Source organism: Serinus canaria, chromosome 2, assembly GCF_022539315.1.
Source record: "Serinus canaria isolate serCan28SL12 chromosome 2, serCan2020, whole genome shotgun sequence".
In the NCBI taxonomy this organism is placed as follows: domain Eukaryota; kingdom Metazoa; phylum Chordata; class Aves; order Passeriformes; family Fringillidae; genus Serinus; species Serinus canaria.
The window spans coordinates 117,005,922-117,029,394 of record NC_066315.1 but is presented as its reverse complement, the minus strand read 5'-3'; the positions used below and the strand labels follow the sequence as shown (position 1 = coordinate 117,029,394).

Sequence of the window (23,473 nt, the reverse complement as noted above, 5' to 3'; positions counted from 1 at the left end):
GGTAGTACTGAATTTTGAAGGCCAACAGCTCTAGCAGGTGTTCTGAGAGAATGAGAACAGGAGTTGTTTTGCTAGACAGTCCACAAGCTGGCCCTTGCCAAAATGAAGTGTGGTAATGCTGGTGCTCTGCTCTCAACAAGATTGGGAAGTCTGTGATAAAACTGATACATCAATGGAAACATTTCTGTTTGACACAAACAGCAGCAGGTGCTCCGTTTCCAAGTGGTACATGCAAATGCTTGTACTCCCAAGCATCACTGAAGCGGTTTCCCTTTGAAGATGTATCTGTGTGCTATTTTGGCATGTTGTTCCCATTGCGTGGCCTTTAATAACTTTTTATACTCTGTGAAAAGATATTCAGAGAGATCTGACTTAAATCTAAGTTCTGGTAGATACTCCCTTTGTATGTTTTTGCAGAGTCCTTGTATCAGTGTTGTTCTTAAAGGATTAATGGATCTTCCAGTTAGTTTGAACTTCTTCCATTTACTTTCCATAAATGTCTCAAAAGAGAAGAAAAAAGGAAGCTTTTTGACTGTATCACCCTTTTGAAGAATAAATGATACTCTAGTGTGAAATTGAAGTTTAAGGTGAGGCTTTGAAAGTGGAAGTCCAGTATAAACTATCCTTCCCAATCATCTCTCTGACATCCATCTTCACCGCTGAAGCAAAACCGCCCACCCAGTTCAGGTGGCTGTGCTTGTGCCTGGAAGGGAGCAGAGCAGTTGAGAATCTCAGGTAATCATTTGAGGAATTTGTTGAATCACTTAGGATCCAGCACATTCCCACCAAGTTGTCCTTGTGCTTGCAAACGGAACCTGCCTAAACACAGACGCATTAGGGTTGTCTTGTGTTTGAGCACTAGTAATTCTGTCTGCTTGCTGGAATGGTGCTTATTTATTTGATATTTGTACAGAGGGTCAGTATTGTTATTAACAGGTACAAATCTTCAGGTAGACCGGAGAGGTGGTGCAGAGATTTAGAAATAAATTCTTATGCCAAATGAATTAAAAATATTGACCATAACATGACAACAAGTAATATTTTCTGATCCAAGGTGTCTGTAGGGTATGCTATTCAGTGTATGCTATGGTTGTCTCAACTGGGTAAGTAAGGTATATTTTTAGGGTAAGTATGGTGTTGGTGTCTTGGAGTAGACTACAGAGAGTGGGCCTTTAATTAGCCATGAGGAGGGTGGCAGTTTTGGTCATCATCAAGGGTAAAATCCCGCTGATTAGGTTGTTTGAACAGTTGGGTGCTTGACAGTAATTTTAGTTCTTCAAGACATGTTTGCCTTTCTTCTGAATTTGCTGTCTGATCATATCACAGCAAAAAACTGCAGCATTAAATCTGGTTTTTCTCTTTGCTGGGTTTAAGTAGTGGAATCTGGACAATATATCTTAAAGAACCCCATAGAGAGTATGTGAATTACTTCTCTCTTTCTGCCTTTTTCCTTGCATTTTTCTGGAGTACTGTAGGGGGTAGAATAACAAATGCACTGACAGTGTTATTTGAAGTGGGAAAAGAGGTGATGCACCACAACCTGCAGGAGATGGTCTGTTACGTATTTGCAGGGTAAGCTGACACAAAGCAATCTGTGTCTGGATGAGTGCAATATTATTTGTTTACTTATCACAAATAAGTACTTATCACAAGTTGCTAAAAAACCTCTGTACCATTAGCTTTGTCCTTTGTCTCTGACTGCCCACTACAGTGCTCAGCCCTCTGTACCTCACTTACTTGCCTGGTCTGAAGATAAAAGATCTGACCACTCATCACCCCCCAACATCTGTTGAACTTGCTAGTAAATGTTTTCCTTTTATCTGTTTTATTTAACAAATTTCAACGAGACCTCAGTCCTTTTAGCAGAATTAGCTGAAATTGTCCTGCAATTTGTGTAGTACTGCGAGCGAAATTTATACAATAAATTGTCTCTGTTTTTCCTTAGAGAACTAAACTTACTAAAATAATTTTACTAGATTTGATTGTTTCAAATATATCCTTGCAGAGCAAAATCACTTGCCTGTATAAGCAACTACTGTGTATTTTTTAAAATGTGCTTTGTATTCAATATCATTCATGGATGCACTACTTTATATGTGCTGCTTTATCTAGCAATATTTTATTTTGGGGAGCAAGTAATTTTTTAGAATTGACATATCAAAAGAATTTATTTTTCAGTAAATTTTTGTATATTGTTTTCTTTCTTGGAGACTAATGCTCCAGTTATATGTGGGTCTTGTAGCTGCATGTGTGCTTAGGTTTCTCCTGTATTAGATTACAGAACTGTACTGGACGTGTCCAGAAATCTGTGATAGACAGGTGCAAATTGCAAGTTAGCACTAAATTACATCACTGATTGTGCCTAGTCAGTGATACGAAATGTTCCAGGCTGTGGAAAATATATTCAGCTGAGATTTTCTGAAACTCAAAGGCAAGTTTAATGAAAAACATTGAAAATGTTAGTGAGAAATCAGCATCATTTTCTGGCTGAGTAGTTGTATTTCTACCTTTCCTATCGGGACAGGCATAATGCTGTGAGAAATGTTGTACCAACATATATTGAGGAATTATTTGCATGGTTTATGATCTTCCAAGAAAATATAGAACAAAGGCTGAGACAACATAAAAGTTCTCTACAGGGGGTTCTTCCTTGTAGTCTTTACAACAGCTTGGACCCCATTATTATTATTGGACCCTATTTGTTGCTAGGTCTTTTGGTCACATCTGTAATTGCATATTAATCTTACCTTTGGAAAAAACTTCTACAACTTCAAGTGTAAGGTTTTATTTTTTTGTTTCGGCATGAAAAATATTAAAAAAAATAAGTGTAACTTATGAGTTTAGAGTCTTAGCCCATCACTTGTGCAGATCATGATGATTGAGGTTACTAATCTCTAGTCTGTCTTTGAGTTCATTTAGGTAGTTCTGTAGATAGATGCATAACAGCAGTTCTGCCTTTTTTTCTTTCCAGGTAATTTTTCTTTCCTTCATTTCCTTCAGAATTCTTCTCAATAGGGAACATTATTTTTTCTATCCTGTTTCCTAACATGATTTCTTATCTTTTGAACTTACACATTTTCAGGCTGTTGTGTGTCCCTGAGGTAGTGTTCCTGATGTGTACATTAAAAAATGGGTGATTGTGTTTGCCACCATGCTGACTTTTATCTGAAGTTCTCAAATGTGTGTGGTGACTCTTGGTAGCATCAAGGACTTCACTGTCCTCAGTGTTAGAAGTGTGGTATACAGAGAAAGGTTGTAGGAGTTTCTAATGTGCACCTCCCACAAAAAGTCTTGTTTCTGTAAAAAGCAAAATGGAAGTCTGATTGTGAAGGTGATCCTCTCATCCTAGGATTAACAAGTAGCATTAATGAAGGCCCTAGGAAGGGGCAGAAGATGGTCAAAGTACAATAAAGGCACCATGTGAGGCTGGGTGCTAGGTGGAGTCATTCTTTGAAGACTGTCTGATGCCACTGAGAACATTCCTCCAGTTTTTAGCTGTTAGAGGAGAAGTTCACAACTTTGTGGGAGACTTCCTTGATTGTAACTACCACAGTAGCTGAATATGTATGAAACGTGTGTCCCATGTAGATAAAAAATACAGTTTATATGGGAGTATCTCAATCTTATACGTGGATAACTTGATGATTCTTCTGAACTTTTATCATCAAATTTGAAATACTGCTTGCAGGCTTTCTCTAAAATGCCTTTATGTATAGCATCTTACCTCAGTGATACCTTGCGTTGCCTACAGAAAATACAGGGTAGAATGAAAGTAGCATGTGGCATCCTAGAGCTGCAGTAATGGTATAATTTCAGTTTTTACATCTCTTACCTTTGGTAAAAGTAGATATATGAACAAAGAACTTTAAGTATTTGTTTCAAGTATGGTGTTCTAGAAGGCCATAACGAGCACTTTTTTGTGTCTGCATAATCTTGTTCTATGTCTTTCCTATCGTGGGGAATGATTGAGGAGCATTGGAAAGGAATATATGAGGTGTTTTAAATCACGCTCTGATCTCGGGTTTCATAATCTTTTCACTACCAATTCCTGTCCTTCCTTTGTTCCCTCTTAAAGCAAAATCAGTTGATACGTGTACTTGAAAAATGTATTTTGCATGAAAGACGCACAATTTCTAAAATTAATGTTAAGAGTTAAAATGGAAATGGGTCAATTAATACTTTATTTTTATTTCAATTTAAAAATTATTTGCTTCTAGCTTGCTCTAAAATACGCTTATATTTTTCAGAGACGGGGAGCAATTTCCTATGACAGCTCTGATCAGACTGCGTTGTACATTCGTATGCTAGGTAAGCATACCATTTTCTATATTGCAAGTTCCAACATTTATGATTGATTTAAATAATAACTTTTTTATATCTCTGTTGAATTGATAAACTTAGCATTCTCTTTCTCCTGGATAATATTTTGGTTAGCTTCTCTACAAGAGTTTGGGTTCTTACATGTTGACTTGGGCTTTTTTGGTTGTTTGCCTTTTTTAGTTTCTTTTTTCCTGAGTTAAACATTGTGTAGGATGTTTTACTCCTATATTGAAGAAAAAGGAAAGGTCTTATAATTAACCCAATATGTTTGGTAGAAGATCAATCATGAGTCACTTAGAAAACTCTACTTTCTGTAATGGAATTTACCGCCTCTGCATGGTATCTTTCTAGTTAAAACTGTAGCTTAGAGAACACTTATTGGAAAGTTACCACACACTGTTAAAAACTTCAGTACTGAGGCTATGAAATGCGAGAGGTGTTCTGGAAATAATGATGTGATTTTAAACAATATTTTTCTTGTTAATCCTAGAAGGTGACTTGAGAAAGGAAAGGGTGCTGGACAGGGCTGAGTAGTTCAGTTACTGAGCAGTGCTTCCAGAGTAGCAAGGAGATAAAGGGTAAAGCCAAGTTCAAACAAAAGAATGGTATTGGGAGGGGAAAGCATCCAGGGGAGACCGTCTATGGTAGTGAGTGCACAGAAGGAGTTGAGGTCATATGTTGAGAGGAGAAAGATGCAAAGCTCTTGTAGATCTGGCTCTTGCAGATTCAGTATTTCCTACACCTCTTCCGGAGGCTGCTGGTGGTGCAGATGGCATGGGGACTGTGTATGTGCTCTAAATCTGTTTCACTGCTGTGTGACACCACTTAATATAAGCCACCTTGAGCTATGAATCTGTGTTGAAATGGACTATGAATGCTTGCATGATGTCTCACACAGCTCAATGAACACCAGCAGCTACTCATTACAAATTCTTAACCATCTCCAACTAAATCAGCCAGAACATGTCTTTTTATGCCCCGAGTCTTTTCAGTTTAGTTGTATATTGTACGTGTTAAAGTCCCAGAAATTCATAACTGCATTGTCTACGGAATTTAAAGTTGTAAGCTATATGTATGTGTGTATAAGAATTTATAGTCCTAACCTACATATGTAGGAATATATGGTCATATAAACATATAAATTCAATTTTGACTTAGCAGCTTCACCTTTTTCTTCCAGTTATTTTGATTTTTTACATTTGTGTAGTTGTTAATACTGTAGCGCTGTCTACTGAAGGGGTTTTGATCAGAGAATTTAATTACTTTGGGGATTTGTTAAGATGAGAACAGAAGATACTGGATTCTAAATGTTTATTGAAAAAGCTGCTTGGTTGTTGTTGTAAATAGGTTTATTTTGTTTTCAAAAGTTAAAATGAAGTAGTTAGGCCCATCACTTCTGCAGAAGGATTTGTGTTAATGCTCAAATAATTCTAGAGAGAAGCAAAGCATGGCTTCCTCTAGTTTTTGATATAGAAGTCTGACTGGAGAGAAAAATTTAATTTTTCTTGGAAAACTTCCACTATTCTCATAGGTAGAACTGGAAAATATTCAGAACACGATCTTAAGTAAATTAATTTTTCACTTGTACTCTCATTGAAATTAATTATTATGTAATGAGATTGATGCTTGTTATGAAAAGTATAATTCTTGCTGGCATAATTCTTTCATGCTGTTCTGCTATTCAGAAGCAGTAAATCTTTTAAAGAATTGACTTCCAACTTAGGTGTGGGAGGAGGGTACCAACAAGCAAACAAGAAATTGCTCATGGCATGTTTGAATCATTATGTGGTAAATTTGTGTAATTTTCTCACTTAATAGATAGCATTTGGTCTACGCAAATGTTATGTGTACTATACTGTACAAGTTAGCAACTATTTACATATTTATTATTTTTGTACTTGTAAATCGACTGGAAAAAAGACCAGCCTGAAAGCTGAACAGTTGGACTCATTAGTATGTAGAAAGAGTCATATCAGAGTAGATTCAAGGGTTAATATATTCCATTACAATTTCTTGCAAGAAATGTGAAGCATTGCTTTTCCTGCAGTATTACTAGAGCTTTGGTTTTGTTCTATTTATCTCAGTGCACTTGAGCAGAATAAGATATAAGGAATCCTCAGCTGTAACTTAATGGGAAGTTAGGCACAGTCATGAGAAGATTTGCCCTTTACTTGGTTGGTTTTATTCCATGCTAATGGAATAAATGTATCTAGTAATAAAATGAACCTTGATCAGGTATTTATCTTAGCAGACCAAAACTGTAAGGCTGAGTGTATCTACAATAACTCCCTCTGCCTTTGTTTAGTCGTGCTGGCCATTAAGTTGCTTCATTCAATGTTTTCAGGCTGTTCCAATGGTAATCCAATGGAAATTCATTTCCATTAAGTAAATAGGAATTCCTGTGCTATGGCAGTGTGTCCAGGTTCAGTTTAAAAGATCCTGTTTTAGGAATTTGCAAAATAAAAAGCTCACTCCTAACTGCCTTCATCAGTGTGTCGATATAAACAAGCAGCGCTGACTGTAATGACTCATCTGTCATACCCCATTCCCAAAATATACACTAAGCCACTCCTGTGTGGCTTATTTACTATTTTAAAATATAGATACAGATGCAGCATTGTAGAATTTTTCTTTTAAGACCTTGGAAAGGCTAAAACATCTGCATCACCTCAGCCACTTTTCTCAGCAACTATGAGGAATTCTCAAAATATCTTGTAAGTGCTTCTGTGTAATCTTGATACTTTCATGATTTTTCTATTGCTTTTCTGGTTTCCTTTTCTTGTTGCTTTATATTGACTGAAAGTTTTTCTACTGTGCATGGGGTAGAAAGTGTGGGGCACTGACTGCTTGTATTGGTGAGCATGCACCTCTCAGCTACAACTGGAGCATTTATCTTCCTTTAGAGGTCTTGATTACTTAAATAGGAAACACTGGAGAAAAGCTACTGTGTACTGTGCACGCTCTTCTCTGGTAGTGGTTTTGATGTTGTATTCTGTTTGCTTTAATTCTGACACATTGAGCTGACCTGTCATCTATTTCTCCAACAAATTTAATAGGAATTTTAATATGTGAAGTTAGAAGTTAGTAATTCTGTCGGAAAATCCTGCTCTTCACAACCTCATGGCTTTGACTTGAGTCCTTTACCTTGAGGTGGCTGTCGCAATTTCTGCTCCCAGCTGTCCTCCACGGTCTCTGAGGTTTCTGCCCCTGTTCTGGATGGCCTCAGCTCCCCAAGCAGCTGCTGCATTGTTGCTGTGCCACACTGCAGTGCTAGGGTAGCACCAAGTATGTGCTGGGTAACCCTAACGCCCAGGGGTGTCAGCTGTGGCATTTCAGCTGCCTCGTAAGTATCAGAGCTGTCCTTGTGGTGTGAGAAGGAATCTGAGAGAGGGGCAGGAATTAAACAATCTATTTCAAGGTAAGTTTTGTTACAGCCCTAATTACTTTTCAGTTTTCAGTAATAGCTGCAAACCTCCCTCTTACATTCCTTCTTCCATGATTTACTTAGTTTTCAGTTAAATTTCTGCCAGTATGATCATTGTCTTAAAAATGCAAGTAATCCTGATCATGCAGGACTATTCTGGAAAAAAAAAATGTAGCTAAATACTCAGCCATCAGATATTGTATCATTTTTGTGGTCAGAATAAAGTTTGGAAAGGAAGGCTTCACATTTTGTTAAATCTTTCTCTTGATTCTTTTGAGTCAGCAAAACTCTCAAAGAAGGAAAAAAATTGTTCCTGGAAGTCCAGTATCGTTCAGATGCCGGACTTGAATGTATTCCATAGAGGTGACACTGGAATCTTTCCAGTGTGGCTGAAAGTAGCTCAAGAAGAGATAATTCAGAAAAAAGCTGTCAGTCAATTTTGCTGTCACTTCTGTGCTCTCCCCCAGGGAAATTTGCCTATAAGCAGACTGTGGGATCTGATGGCTTAAAAAGATTGTGTAAGCATTTCAATATGTTTGTAAGGGTCTAAATAAACAAAAACTTTTTGTAAGTTCTTTTGTTTTAGGTGTTGAATTTTAATTGTCTTTTGGCTGCTATAATAATGGTTGGCTCTGAGGTTGGACTTCTGTTGCTGTTTGAAGGAATTATGTAACAGTGTCCTTTTGTTTGATAAAAGTAATCTGAAATCTGGGATATCCTCTGCTTTTTTTGTGAAGTTCTCTGTGAAGGTAAACATGTCTCTTCCTTAAAATTAAAGCCTGCATAACTTCAGAGTCACAGGGTTGCAAAACACTTGTGCAGGATTTCCCAAGCAAATTGATGTGAACATGTTATGTTGTGTGAAGGTACAATGAAGTGGGTGCATTTGGGATCCATTAATCTTCTGCAGGTTACATTAACCAAAGTGAATGCATAATGATGATCCAGTATTTCTGGATGTTTTGGAACTAACTATACATATGCACTAGAGATTAGTTTCACTGTGCTAATAGCACATTATTTCATAATGTGCAGCCAGTTATCCCTTTTTCTACTTCTGTTTATTTAGAAACTTCAGATGGATGTATGATATCATCAAATTCCACTTGTACCAATATTTTTCAAGTACATTTATTGTCTCAAATCTTGAAAAATGCAGCAGTTCTGTACCATGATAATGGAGACATCTCTTTTACTTTTGTTTGGTACAAGAGAATTTTCTGCTTTGTTTGCTGTAATGAATTCCAGTTTTGTAGAAGGGGTATATTTCTCCAGAATAAATCCAGTTGTATTCTTAAAAAATAATCAATTGTTGAGATAGTGTTGTTGTTGGTTTTTTTTTAATTGCTTCTTCTACTGTGATTAGGGAGAGAGAATTTTGTTCAATAACTTTGTAATGAAAATATTTAGCTTTCCTTGCTAGGAGTTCATCATTTTTTATGTATGCAAGTAAATACACTGATTTTAGCTTTATCTTATTACAGTTGCCTTTTCCTTAGTTTGCCATGTGCATTTTTAGTATACAGTGCCTCCTATGGCTAAATATTCCTGTAAATAGATATTCTAATAATTCCTTTTTAAAGTAATGTAGTCAGTTGCACTTCTTCATTTTACTTACAGTTTTTGTTGTTTTCCTCCCTAAAGTTCTCAGCATTGCAGGCATTTCAAGGGTACCAAGGGTACTATTATTCAGTCTATGCTGTTAGTCAAGGGTAGTAAATGAAAAAGAATAAAGCAGAGGGAAACTTTCTGGACATCATTTATCAGATGAACCTGCTCATTTTGTTATTTGCAGAATTCCATGTTGGCCTTCAAGTATTCTTCTCTGAACTTTTCCTGTTCTTGACACTTAAAACAAATTGTTTGCCACAACCTAGTCATACACTATCTGAAACTACTTGGTAATTGGTACTGTGGTTTGTAAATTTTAAAAGTAAAAAACTGTATTTTAATCTAAAAATAAATCACAAAAGCTGTATCACCTTTTCTGTAAAAAATTAGCTCCACTAAAAAACCTCTTTTATTTTCTTTTAATTTAGCTGGTGAACTCATTCACACAGCTGTAGCTATGCCTGATTACCCAGATAAATATGAGTGAAAGGTAATGAAAGTCGAATTTTCCTCCATGCACACTGTAATTTTCATACAGCTACTAATACATTTGCCCCCTCTCTTCCAAAGTTTCCTCTCTTTTTTATTTTTATTAATTTATTTTGTAAATCAAACTCACCAGTTGCTTGTGCCTAACAGAAGAGTTCTACAATTTGCTGCCTCTGTATTGCCTGGAAGAAAACCAGTCTCTTGCACTCTGCTCAAATGAATGCTTGAAGCCTTTATAAGTACTATATTGTAAGTGGTCTGAAAGATAATACTTGGAGATAGTAATTGGGTTGCTTTCTCTTGCAGCTCAGTTAAGGTTTTCAGTTAAAAAAAAAAAAAAGAATAACTGAAAGGCACATGTATTTACTATGTTTTTACTGATGTGTAAACTTTAGGGAAGCCCTGGGCCTGCTTACCCTTTTGTGATCCTTCAAGCATGCCTCACAAGATAACATTCATGTAAAGTGCATCACTGTAGATGTGTCAGTGTTTATAGATATGTATCTCTAGATAGATACCTGTTAAGTATTTAAAAGCATATTTACTGAAGTGTAAGTCAGTACCTTTAGCTATTTTTGATAAGTTGACTGCTTCAGCATTACACATTGCAGGTTAGAAAAGAGAAAAAGGAAAAAAATGCTCTCAAGATGCCTATAACGATGAAAAATAAATAGCTATATTTTTATTTAGTTCTTATAAACTCAATCATAGTGCTTTTTGTTAATTACTTATTTTGGTTTCATATGGAAGGTGCTGTGTTTGAAGTGAGGCGAATACGACACTTGATAGATTTTCATAATTAGAAACCACAACATTTGCACATCTTACATTTATCTTTGTTAGGGTTTGAGGAGGGAAACAGTATTGGATTTGATTCTCAAAGATTTCTCCAAATTTGTAATTGCAAAAGGATTTTAAGTGAAAGCCTTTAATGCAAGTGAACTGCTTATATTAATACATACAACTATCTAACGAAAGAATACTGATCAGCTTTCAGATGGTAAAATGCATAAGTAGAAATCAAGTAGCATGCTAAGAGATTCAGGTTGTAGCTAATTAGAGTGCCAAATAGTTTGATCAAATTTTAATACTGAGTTTTGGTATTTTAATAGGCTCTTGTGTAATATTCAAACAGCTGAGCGCAAGTAAGTAAATGCTAGTGGGAAAATATTATATAATATAAAACCATATTGTAACTAGCTTATTTGCTAAAAGCTACCATTTCTAGAAGTTGAATCTTTTTTGTATTCTACAAAATGTTATTGTTGTATGTGTGTTACTGAGGAACAAATCAACTTTAAATGTTCTTGTTTTCTGTCATAATAAGGTGCATTTTTACCATACTGGTGTAGCAAGCTCTTCCTAATTTCATCTGAATGCTTATCACATGCTTCTGGCAAGGTACGCTTAGGCAGGAGAGATTTTGGCAAGAAAGCATGTGATTGCATGTTTAAAAAGTCTTCAAACTTTGTTTTGAATTTCACCTTTAAAACAAAAAGCATTGAAGTAGGCCTATTGTTTGAATTACTCTCCTCCATTAAGTACATGAATCTTAACCCCTCCAGGCTATGTTCATTTGCATTTTATCTCTGCCACTCTTCCACACTTTTATTTCACTCTTGACCCTGTTTCTAGGAGATGTGCGAGTAAGAAGTCGGGCAGGATTTGAAACAGAGAGAAGAGGTTCTCATCCATACATTGATTTCCGTATTTTTCACTGTAAGTATTTAAAAGCAGATAAATGACAAATAAACAAAGGCTTCCATCAATTTTAACTACTGAACCTCTGAAGTAAAGTTAGCAGCTCTTATAGCAAGACTATTTTTTATTCTTCTTAGGAAAATCTTTCATTCTAGCTCATTACCAATAATAGAAGAAGAAAATCGTCACTGCTAAATATTTTTTTAAAAAATTTTATAATTTTAAACTCATTGTATTTAGACCTAAATCCATATGGAAATGAAGATTTATCTTCTAAACAGCTACTGATGTGTGTGCTGTGTGCTTACTTGGCAGACACAATCAGTTGAGGAGAATACTTTTCTGTTTTTATAAAGCACTAGAAAGGCCCTGTCCAGGATGATGCTTGAACAGAATTACAGTAATATCAATATTCTTGGCCTCATCATAATGAATTAACATTTACATCTACTCAAGTGAGTAGCTGGGACTTAAATTTTTGGACAGAGACAGATCTTAAATAAAAATTGTTTGAGGAATCTTTTATTTTTTTCAGAAGTGTTACAAGAAGAAAATTTTTGTAGAGAAAAAAGTTAAATTATCCATCTATATTGTTGCAACTAAATTTGTCAGTAGTCGTGGTAATATAAAGTTTTGACACCACCAAATCAATATGCAGCAAAAGTGCAGGGGATCTGAGTCTTAATTAAACTATGCCAATAATTAAGGTATTAAGTGGATCTATACCAGCATTGTATCAGCACAATTCCAAGTATTTGAATGCAATGGAGAGATTTAGTAAAGCCGATTTCATGGTAGTAAGTGTGGTTGTTGTAATTACCTTTTGAATAAAAATGAGTGGCAGAAACTGGTCTTATACTCTGATCCTAACTGAAGTTATAATTTTTAAAAGTAGACAATTTCTAAAACTCTTAAACTCTTAGTTTTGTTCAAAAGTTTCATAAAAATAGGTGAGAAAACAAAGTTTGAAGAGTGTGCTATGTAGATTTTTTTCAATACAGAGGATAAGAGTTTCATCTTAAGTCCTGATTGAGTATAATAAATTCTCTGCAGAAATAGCATGTAATTTTTGAATTATAATAATGGTCTTTTTGTGTGTGTATATATATATATATATATATAAATGTAGCATTTCATGCTGATACAGGAAAATGCTAACAGAAGTATTAAAATAACTGCCTGTTAAAAGGCAGTCAACATATTACTGCTGTTGTCAGATTAACTGTTTTTATGGTCCTCATCACACTGTTTCTTTCCATCCTGATGATTGTGCAGCAGGCAGATCATGACTAGTCAGGAAAAGGACTTTCACACCCTTTCTCCTTGCCCCTACTTGTTGAGACACAGCCACCAGCTTTTAGCAACATCACCTGTGGTGTTTAATGACAGCAAAAAATATTGCTAGGAGGCCCAAAAAAATCTTTGGCTTTAACTTCCCTCTCAAGTCAGTTGCTCTGTTAATTTTCAGAGTTGTCATATTATAGTAAGATTTTTTACACTTCAGGACTGTAGCTTGTTGAAAAGGTGCTCTTTGACTTCCGGGCTCCTGCCACATTGTGGAGTTTCTTTCAAAGTCAGGAGTTCAGCACAATCTCTCACCATATTATCTAGTAATTTACATAAATGTGGGATTCTTTTTTATCCATAAATTTTTTTTCCTCTCTGAAATGCTTATTTAGTCCTGGTCATTGTTTCATTAATTGTTTTAAGTCAGATTTAGTAATGCACTATGAGACTGCCAGTAGAGAGAACTTGCAAGAATCAGACTTGACCTAATTTTTAGGATATTCTCCCTGCCCGTTCCTCTGCCCTCTCCTGGTTACTTCAGAAGGAGTTGTTTTTGCCACACTGAGGTAAATGACTGAAAAATATTCACCCATTCGAGCAATAACATGTGAGAGGAGTCAGTCATCTCTTCTTTCCTTGGGCAAATACTGAACTGGAAAGGGTCTCTTCTGCAGCTGAAGCAGACTAAACCATCTCAATGTTGCCTTTTTTTTTTCCTCCCCACCACAGCTGTATCCTGAACATCAGTAATGCATGGACATGCTTCCTCCATTGTGTTTGTATAGTTTCACTGTAACTTTTCTTGTAGTATCCACTAGCTATATTCTGTGGTTCTAAATTGTTTGCAATGGTCATTGCTTATGTGTTTTGCAAAGGACTTATATAGTTGCTGTCGGTCATAGTGCTGAAGCATTAGAGCTGTTCTGTGTTTTGCTTTGCTAACTTTGTTGTTCAGCACTGTTTTCTTTTTCTGTCAATGATGTTTTGAGAAGAGGCTGAATGTCTTTCAGGAGGGGTAGCTAATAATATGCTGACCAGACTTTTCTATTATATTTGATAGGTTCTTAACCCAGTATTTTACTGATAGGTTAGCAGAGTAGTGAATTTTAAATGCATTACTTTGCTTCATGACGCTGTTTGAACTTGCAACTTCAACCAGTGTTGCTAAGTAAAGTTTGTCAGCACTTACTTCTGAAGATCACTTCTGAATCTTCTTAGGCATTATAAGCTCAGCATCTATATCTTCATCCCAGAATTCTGTAACTGATACATGAATATTCAAGTTTCTAATCTGTCTAGAAGTATTCTCAGCAGTAACTTTTAGGAAGTTTGATTTTAGAAAGGTGGTTGGAAAAATGTTGTTGTTAGGACAGTGTAATGGGAGTAATATTTGAGGATTATTAAATGCAGGATTTGACTGACAATTAAGCTAACTTTGTTCAGTGGTAGTTTTCCTTCTACATTATCTGTTACTCCAGAAGTGTCTTATAGGTAATTACAGAAGTCTATTATAGATAATTACAGGAACTACCAAGAAGAATAACTTTATAAATTTTTGTTTTAACAACACTGCTTTGCAATGAATGGGTAAAGTCAGGATTATATTCTATTTGTTGGTTGGCAGTTGGTTAATATTATCAGTTAGTAGGTTTTCTGTTACTGTGTTGTGTTGGTTATGCGTGGTGAGACAATGGGCATAACATCAAGATGGCATCTTAAATCCACCATTTCTGGAAAGGGGAGAGCAGCCAGCTTCCTCTGAATTTCTTCCACAACTTTCTTCCTCTGAATTCATTGTTGCACTGTAAAATGAATACATTGTAATGTTTTATTGAATTGACTGTGGAACATTGGATTTGCTTTTCACTCTGTGAGAAACAAGAAGGGAGTTTTGCAGTTTGCTGTGAGAATGCAGCATGTACTGTTTGGTTTTCAGGGAAGCTATTGAAAAAGTGATTGCAGTGGTTATAATCACTCTTATTGTCTTCTGGTTTACAAATAGGCTGTGGTTTACATGAATACTTCAAAATTTTCTTTACATTACTTGAGACATCATATCCAGTAATTCAGTATTCAATGTTGTCAGAATATGTTGATAAAAACTAATGTGCAACAAAATCTTTGATAGAAGAATTGGTAAGTGACAAGATAAAAATAGTTCTTTTTTCCAGAAACAGTAAACCAGCAATAAAGTTTTAGGATTTGTTTTCTTGCTGTTGAGAGGTTGTCAATAGTGTCTATTTATATATATATATATATATATATATATATATATATATATATATATATATATATATATATATGTATATATATATATATATATGTATATATATATATATATATGTATATATATATATATGTATATATGTATGTATGTATACACACTACACCACTACATGAGGAAATTTTGATTGTTGGAGGTGTTTCTAGCATGCACAAAGAAAGGCATATATAAGTGCCCTAATCATTCTCTGTTTCTCCTGAAAAAAAAAACCAAAACATACAGTGAGTGTGCACAATGATGTGTACAGTATGTTATGGTGAGGAAGTGAAGTCAAAATGAATAAAGATCAAGAATTAAGATAACAGAAAAAATATTGAGAAATGTCATATACAGATACAGCTGAAATTAATGCTTTTAAGCTTCCTTTTAGGAAAGGGTTGTTGGATATAGTCTGGAGGAATCAGATAGAAAAATGAACACTTTGGTTTTCCAGAGAAGAAACATGGTTTCTTCTTGTTTCTCCTGTTGTGCCTGGCCTAGAATAAGTAAGATCTTGTCAAAAAGGTTTTTAGAATTCTCTCATGCCAGTCTCATCTGAGCATGCTTCTATGATGCGTGATGATGATGCCAATACATGGGGGGATGATGATGTTGCCAATACATGGGGCTCTGTTTTGTGTTTTATAGATAACCAAATCTGTCACGTCTGTGAGTTAAAATATCTTAGAAGAACGGATTTTGAATTAATCAGTATGTGTTTGGTAACATTCAGGAATGCTCAATTTTGAAGAAAATAGTTGCTTGCATACAGTGTAATGGTACAGTAAAAGACTTCATTGAGACTTAGATGATTCTCCTTAGCTGTGTATGGAGCCTTTTTAGGAGAAAATGGAAAGAAAGTAAGAGATATTTTTATAGGTGATGGATAAATATAATTCTCTTCCTTAAGAGTGCAAATACATGATGAAATTTCAGAGTTTACCTTTATTATACAACCTTCAGACTGTTTACTTGGAAATTACCATTTGTGGAAGGTATGATTTGCTATTCTGAGATCTGACAAAAACGTCAGCATGTGCTGTTTCAAGGATGTTTTTAACTTTCTGATTCTTAGCTCATGAACCATTTCAAAATGTTTACCTTCAACAGTGAGTTTAGACTTCCCTTGGCTGAGATGCAGAATTCAAAGAAGGGACAAGAGTGCAAATCCAAATTGATTGCCTGAAACAATTTGAAAAATTCTTGTGTAGCAGCAGCTAATGATGCTTTTGGTGATACCATCTAAAGATTGAGATAAACTTAGCAGAGTCTAGATTAATATCAATGCCCTTTTTTGTTTGAAGAAAATAGAGGAATTACCTATTCAGTTATGTTTAACAGTAATTGTCTTGTTCAGCAGTCTGCTGTGAAGAAGGGTGAGTTTCACAGTGAGTAAAGTAATGCAGGAAGACTTATGTGATCATAGCTTGAAGTATTTGTTTCCTTTTGAAAATACCATCACTGAGGAGTAAAAAGCTTGTACTTGAGAGATTACTTCAAAAGCTGCCTTTTTGAATTTGTCTTCTAATTATTCACAGTCCAGGTTATTCAAATAAATTGTGTTTCACAATGTGAGAGAATTTTTGACTTTGATTTAGTTTGGAGAATGCAGTTACACAAGGGGAAATCACAGAAAATGCTCCAAATACAGTTGTATTGGCCAAATGAAAAAAGTGAGCTTGGTTAAGGAAGATGTGGGGATAAAAAGTTCTAATTGAGAATATAGAGCAGGTTTGTTTTTTTTCTTTTTTTATTCTAGATGTTTGTTTTACCTACTGTTTCTTCTTTCCAAGCTACAGTAAAACAGTATGTGTGCTCTGGAGTCTTGCACAGGTACAGGTCACTGTGTATTTCATTGCTGGCTTAAGTTTGACAATAGAAGAAGACAGAGATATATTCTATTTTTTTCCCCATTTCTTTTGAACTTCTCCAATGTATTCTTTCTCCTAGTACCTTATTTAGAAAGGCTTTTTTTCTTTGTATGCTGAACAGTTTGGTAGAAAATAGCTGAAAATTCTTTTGTTTTCATCTCTGCTCCCAGTTTGACTTTCTGTATTGACCATCATAAAATCTGGTAAAGGAAATTCGTTTTCTGTTAACCATGCTGGGTTGTTTTTCAATTCTTCTTTTATTTCTGGTGATGAAAAATAGACAAAAAAAGATGAGTTGAAGGTTCTGTCATTCATTTACTGTAGAACTGAAGATTTCTAGGACACCGAAGAGAGGTGGGTTTTTGTGGGAAGACAGCAAGAAAATGATTTGGCAACGATCTGAAATATATTATCCTTTTGGGAAAAGAGTTTGGAACTATTATATGTTGAGTTCTTTAGGAGGATCAGTATGTTGATTAACATGGCATAACCCATTTTGTAAAAGGCTGTGTTTCTCTGTATTTTGTATATTTGTGTTCTGATGATATTCCTCTAAATAATTAGCTTCAGCGAGGTTTCTTAGTTTACAGTATGCTGTTGTGAATTGCAGATTTGCCATGCCCAATGAATGGATTAGGGTTAAAAAATCCCCAAAAACACAAATGCAGGATTGCTGGGCTTATGATTCAGTAAACTGGTATGGAAAGACTGCCTTGTATGTAGTTTCCTAGTCCTGAGATTATTGCAAAATGTTGCTCATTCGAGCACAGAAATGGAGTGTTTAATTCACTTAATTTTATATTTTTCCTGAGGTGTTTACAGAAATTCTAAGATGAGCCAAAATTCAAAAGAGAAAAATTAGTAAAGTCCTGTAGATACCTCTTCATGGTTTTTTTTTGACACTTCTGCTGTGCAATGACTTATAGTGCCATTGGAGAATTGGCACTTATTTCATACTGAAGTAGTCTAATCCCTTCACTTTGGGCAAATTCCCTCAAATTAGCTCTGCTTTGAGCAGAGGATTGAACTAAAGGACATCAGAAGTCTCTTCTGCCCCTTCCCACCTAAATTATTCTATGGTTCTGTGCTTTGCTAAGGCAGTGAGATCCTTTTGCTCTGTAAGATCCTTCAGGGAAAGTTATCTTTGGTGGTGATACCTAGCACTTCCCCTCCATTGGGGAGCATCTGATGAAAACCACTAGAGTTTTTAAGAGAGTTGTGGTACTGCTAGACTTTCTTGAAACTTAATTTTTTTTTTTTTAATTCCATTCAGAAGACACTTGCAAAACCGTGTTTATTTCATTAATCCTTAACCCGCAGCATATTTTCCAGGAGTCATTATTATTTGGAAAATATTTGGGAAAAAATTATGAATGTGTATATAGTTATATATTGTACATTAAAACCAAAACAGTATGGCTTGATATTTTTTTAAGCAGCAGCAAAAGAAGTGTAGTGCCTTACAATGATGCTAATCTTCTAAGTGGTTCTAAGAAAGACAGGAAGTACAGTTGAGGTAATTTAGACCCCAATAATCTAAATTAGTCTTTTTATGTAACTTTAAAATCCTTACTAAAATTATATCTTCCAAATGAAGTAATAGTTTTATATAAAACTTGAATACTGAATGTCATAAAAATATTTTAAAATTCAAACCATGAGTGGTAAACATGCAGGAGAGTTAAATAACAGGACTTAATTTAAAAAACCTCACAAACATTCATGGATCTAATATAGTGCTTTTCTTAATGATTTGATGGGAATAGATGTGAAATTAGAATGCTTATGGGTCCCTCTAGTGGTGTGAAATGCTAGATCATACTTTCAAATTATTCATAAATTGAAAATCATTTGTATCTGGGCAAGATGAATCTTTAGAAAGGTTCATCCTTAGATGGTTTTAATTGGCATGTGAAATGGAATATTTCTTTCCAACAAATATTTATAGGTAGTGGAAAATTTCAGATGATGTGTCAGGTTTAATGATGGTATCTACTGTGTAAAACTGTTAAATGTGCAGTTGGGTTATTAATATGGAAAATTCACGAGTGATCGCTTCAGTTGAAAGAAGATAATTCCTTCATACTTTTGGGGGGAAAGCCTCCTCTGGTGGGCCAGTGCTCACCTCAAAGTTCAATTTTTACATCCAAACATAGGAAGGATCAAATACCCAAATACTTTTTTTTCCTCAATTTTTTTTTGGTGGTAGTGGTACCCAGCATCCTCAGTTATGCTCTTTCTATTGGTGTGTAGCAAAACTCAGTGCTTTTTATAATGATAGTTTTCTATCTGCCTTTTTGGCTGTAGCAAGGAAGAAATGGAGGTAAAGTTCTTATAGCTGGATAGCCTTGTTTTAACCAGATTGCTGTCAGAGGGTGTAAGTCTGTCTTTGCTTTATAAAAAAATTGAAGTATATTGCTAGGATTTAAGGTTCCATTAATAATTAAACCAAATCATAATTGTAATTCTTTTGTGGACTGTCCTTAATATACAAAAGATAGAATAATTTTGAAACTAAATCCATCAGTATATTGTGATCTTTTAAGTGATTGTCACTTGTCTTTACTTACTTTTTTTATATTGGCATGAGAAAAATAAATATTTAATATCCCTGTGAAATGTGCCAAAACATTTTATTTTAAGTTTTCTTGAAGTTAAAAGATTGGGAGTGGGAAGAGATTAAAATTAGCGTCTCAGAATACAGATGAAATCTGTTGCATGAAGGCGACTTGTGTTATTTCATTGCTATATATGCATCACATTAGCAAAATAACTGGTATTAATAACCAAAATTACTTCTTTTTCTTTATTTTAGAGGAAGAATTTTTTTATTATACCAGCATCTCACTTAAGATGCTTAGAAACAAGAATATAACCATTTTAATCAAACAAACAAAAAGCCCCAAACCCTGGGATTGATACTTTGGATGAGAACTTTAATTTATAAAGGAATGGCAGGAGGAATGTCATAGGACAGCTGCTTTTGCGTAGGCGCTAAGGCCTACAGTTTGCCTTCTGCTTCCCTGTATCAAAAGCACTTCTCAATGCTGGAGTGTCCTCCTTAACATGCCCATCATCCCAACTTTGCTTTCTCTTTCAGTTCACAAGGCTGTAAATGTCAAATTTATTCTATTGTTCTAATTTGTCCTAAAACTGTCCTTGTGAGCAAATAGTCAATATTGTATATTAGAAGGGCATTTAGCACAAAGGCTCCAAATGAAAGGAAGGATCTTTGGGCTGGGAGATGTTTTTGCAGCATGCTTCATGAGCAAATGCAGTGCACTCTTCATTCTTCACTGTCTTTTTTCCATGATCTGTACATTACTGAACCTTGGTTTGGTAGGGTCTCTGAAATTAGCATCTCTTTTCATGACTCATGATAGAAATGAGGAGGTTGTCATTCTCATATTAATCATGCATCTAAAGAGAATGACTGTGCCAGGAGAGAAATGCCAGATTTCCATTGCACGACTGTATCATTCATTTTACCAGTCTTTTCCATTAACTGGCCTTAGCTTTTCTGCCAAAACCACAAAGCACTTGGGTTTTGTATCCTTAATAATAATTTATCTGTGAGGGAAAGGAAAAGGCAGGCAGAGTAGCTATCAGTGTTCCTCCATCTGGAGAATGTATCTTCCCCTCACCCCCTTCCTTGAAAGCCGGCTATTTTCTGTTTCAGCCTCCCCTTTAAATTAATAACCTGTCAGACCTCTGCATCTGATTTGCTTATTCTGAATTGTCCTGGGCTAAATGTTTCACTGTGAAAGAGAGAAATTTAGGTTTTGGGTTGGTGTAGTCCCACAAATCAGGTACTTTGGAGCTGCAAATGGATGGCAAGGCTCAAAATCTCTTTTCTCATTTGGAAGTTACTCTGATAATTTCAGATCTAAAGGATAAAGACATTTATTTAGTCAAGGTGTTATTACCTAGCTTGGGCTATCCATGTGCAATAACTAATAGCTCAAAGCCCAGCTCATGGGGAGAAACAGCCCCAGGGCCCAGCACAGGCAGGGGCAGCCCTCTGGAAAGTGACTTGGCAGAAAGGAACTGGGTCTCCTGGTGGGCACGAAGTTAAACATGAGCCAGGCATATCCCCTTGCTGCAGAGAAAGCAAGTGGAATCCTGGGCTGCAATAGGAGGAATGTTGCCTGCAGGTTGAGTGGGGTGATACCTCTCCAATATACTGGAGAGGCCTCACCTGGAATCCCAGTCTGAGCTCCCCTGTAGAAGAGAGACATGGACATACCAGAGAGAGTCCAGCAAAGGGTGAGGAAGATTAAGGGGCTGATGAGAAAAGGCTGAGAAAGCTGGAACTGTTCAGCCTACAGAAGGCTCAAGGGGAAACTTCTCAATGTATGCAAATACATTAAGAGAAAGTGCAAAGAAGACAGAGCCAGGCTCTTTTCACTGGTGCCCAATGTGAGGACCAGAGGCAATAGGCACAAACTAACGCACATCAGGACACACTTTTTCACTGTGAGGTTGGGTTACCAAGTGTTGACACAACCAGAGAGGTTGTGGAGTCTGCATCCTTGGAGGTGCACAAAAGCCTGTGGGAGATGGTTCTGGTCTAGGTGACTTGGCTTGAGCAGAGGAGTTTGACCAGATGAACCTCTTCTGGTGCATTCCTACCTCACCAGTGCTGTGATTCTGTAATAAGCAGCATTGCTGCTAGGAAAGCTGGAATAATGTAGGCTTTGCTTTTTTTTCTTTTAACGAGGGGTAGAAAAACTAGCATTAACGTGTAGTAGTGGTGGTTTACAAGCTAGGCAAATTGGTGATAGTTTAGAGAGTTTAAACATACTTGTAAGATGAATGTCAGTAGCATGTTGTGAAGAGAATGATGGTTCAGCTTCACAGAAAACCATGTAACTCATTTGCCTCTGTACCTCTATCATCATCAGAAAAATCCTCAAGCAAGAAGATGTGCAACCCCTCCTAAATGACTTTGAATACAAGTAGAGCTGCAGTACAGGCCTGTACTGCCAAATTATGGCATTTCTGTGTTCTGTTGCGTACTTTGCTGCCAGAAGCTGCTGTTTTTCTTGTTGTACCTACAGTGTACTATTCCCTCCAAGATTAACGGGTGGTAACTGTGACAGTGAAACTTAATTTGTAGCATGACAACAAAAACAAGATTTTTTTTTTTTAACTGGAGATCTGTAGGAGACCACTGGAGAACAAGAAAATTATCTATGCTTCCAGAAAAGTACTCATTTTTCCTGCTTCAAATATGTTGTTTTATTGAGATTTAGTGAAGTTTCTGGCTTTTGTTTGTGACTTTGTGGATATTTTAGATAATTTTATAACCTATATATAACCATTTTGTATTATTTTATTTTCAACCCAATAATTTCTATTTTGAAATTTGGCTCTGAAGAAATTAGATCAAGAGTGAGGGAGAGAGAGTTCTTACCTGTAGCATACACTGCATTAGCAGCAGCAGCTGTACTGCTCCCTGTTTCTCTGTTATGCAGGCTGGTAGTGCTCAGACTGTAACCTCATGGTTACAAATGTGCTTAGAAATATTGGTAGAGTAATGTAGCATGACACAATCTATTTATTTTCTTGCTGTACACATGAATGTTGCTTTGTAAGCAACCTTTATCATATGTACTACATCTGTTTACTTAATAAAAAAACCTCTGGGATATATTATAGGTACCAGTGTCTTCAAAGGAAGAGCCCTTGGCCTTGAGGATGATAGCTTGAAGAAGGATACTTCATGTGGAGATGTCTGTGTTAGCCCAGAACTTCAGTGTCTTGATGAAGTATTTCAGGCATGTCTGAAAGAACATTCAGTTGTGTCAGTTTAATCTCTGTAAGCACAGACCATTGGTAGGGAAGGATGCTGTGTTTGATTAGATACTCTATGATCATGCCACTGACAGCTCTATTTAGAGGTGTTTTATTAGTGTATTTTGGGAATTAATATATTAATTTAATTGCTGTAATTGCTATGAACTAGCATAGAACAGAAAGTAAATTGGAGCTTCTGCAGGGAGAAGAATTAAAATGGATCAAGATTTAAGTTATGCAGAATTAAGCTGCTGTCACTAGGAATCACTGAGACTTTTAGTTCAGATTGTCAGTAACACCTTCCTGTGTACATTTTAGACTGACTTTAAGAATAAAAGTTGTAACTCCTTACCTCACCAACTTCTAATATGTCTCATTTTTGGAAGGACAAGAGGTCTGTGCTACAGAGTTGAGATAATGTTTTTTATTATCTGCATTTTTTAAAAAGAGCATGTTGGCATTGACTTCCTTACTTAATACCTCTTTATAAAATTTTACTATTTAACATAAGTTATTTCAGGCAGGTTGAGTGAATATCAAGATAAGATTATTGGCTTCCTGTTGGTTATATAAAACTGCTATTGTGAGGCATTGTTAAGAAAGTAAAGGCTGAGTATGGCCTAAGGTATTTCAAAATATATCTGGCTTGCTACAAAGGAACTGTAGCTCTGAGTGGTTTGATGCTGGGGTTTCTTAAACACTTCAGGC

At 35.8% G+C, this 23,473-nt stretch overlaps 1 protein-coding gene across 4 annotated transcripts in view; it reads left to right on the top strand.

Moving 5' to 3' along the window:
• PDE7A (phosphodiesterase 7A) overlaps positions 1-23,473 on the top strand; it is a 77,946-nt gene that overhangs the window by 35,498 nt on the left and 18,975 nt on the right. For 2 of the 4 annotated variants that reach the window (XM_030238808.2, XM_018910673.3), the window contains exons 2-3: positions 4,248-4,308; positions 11,480-11,563. In XM_030238808.2, coding sequence (XP_030094668.1) covers positions 4,248-4,308; positions 11,480-11,563 — 145 coding nt within the window. The remainder of the gene's footprint in view (positions 1-4,247; positions 4,309-11,479; positions 11,564-23,473) is intronic. The other 2 variants (XM_030238815.2, XM_018910686.3) reach the window with 1 other exon arrangement.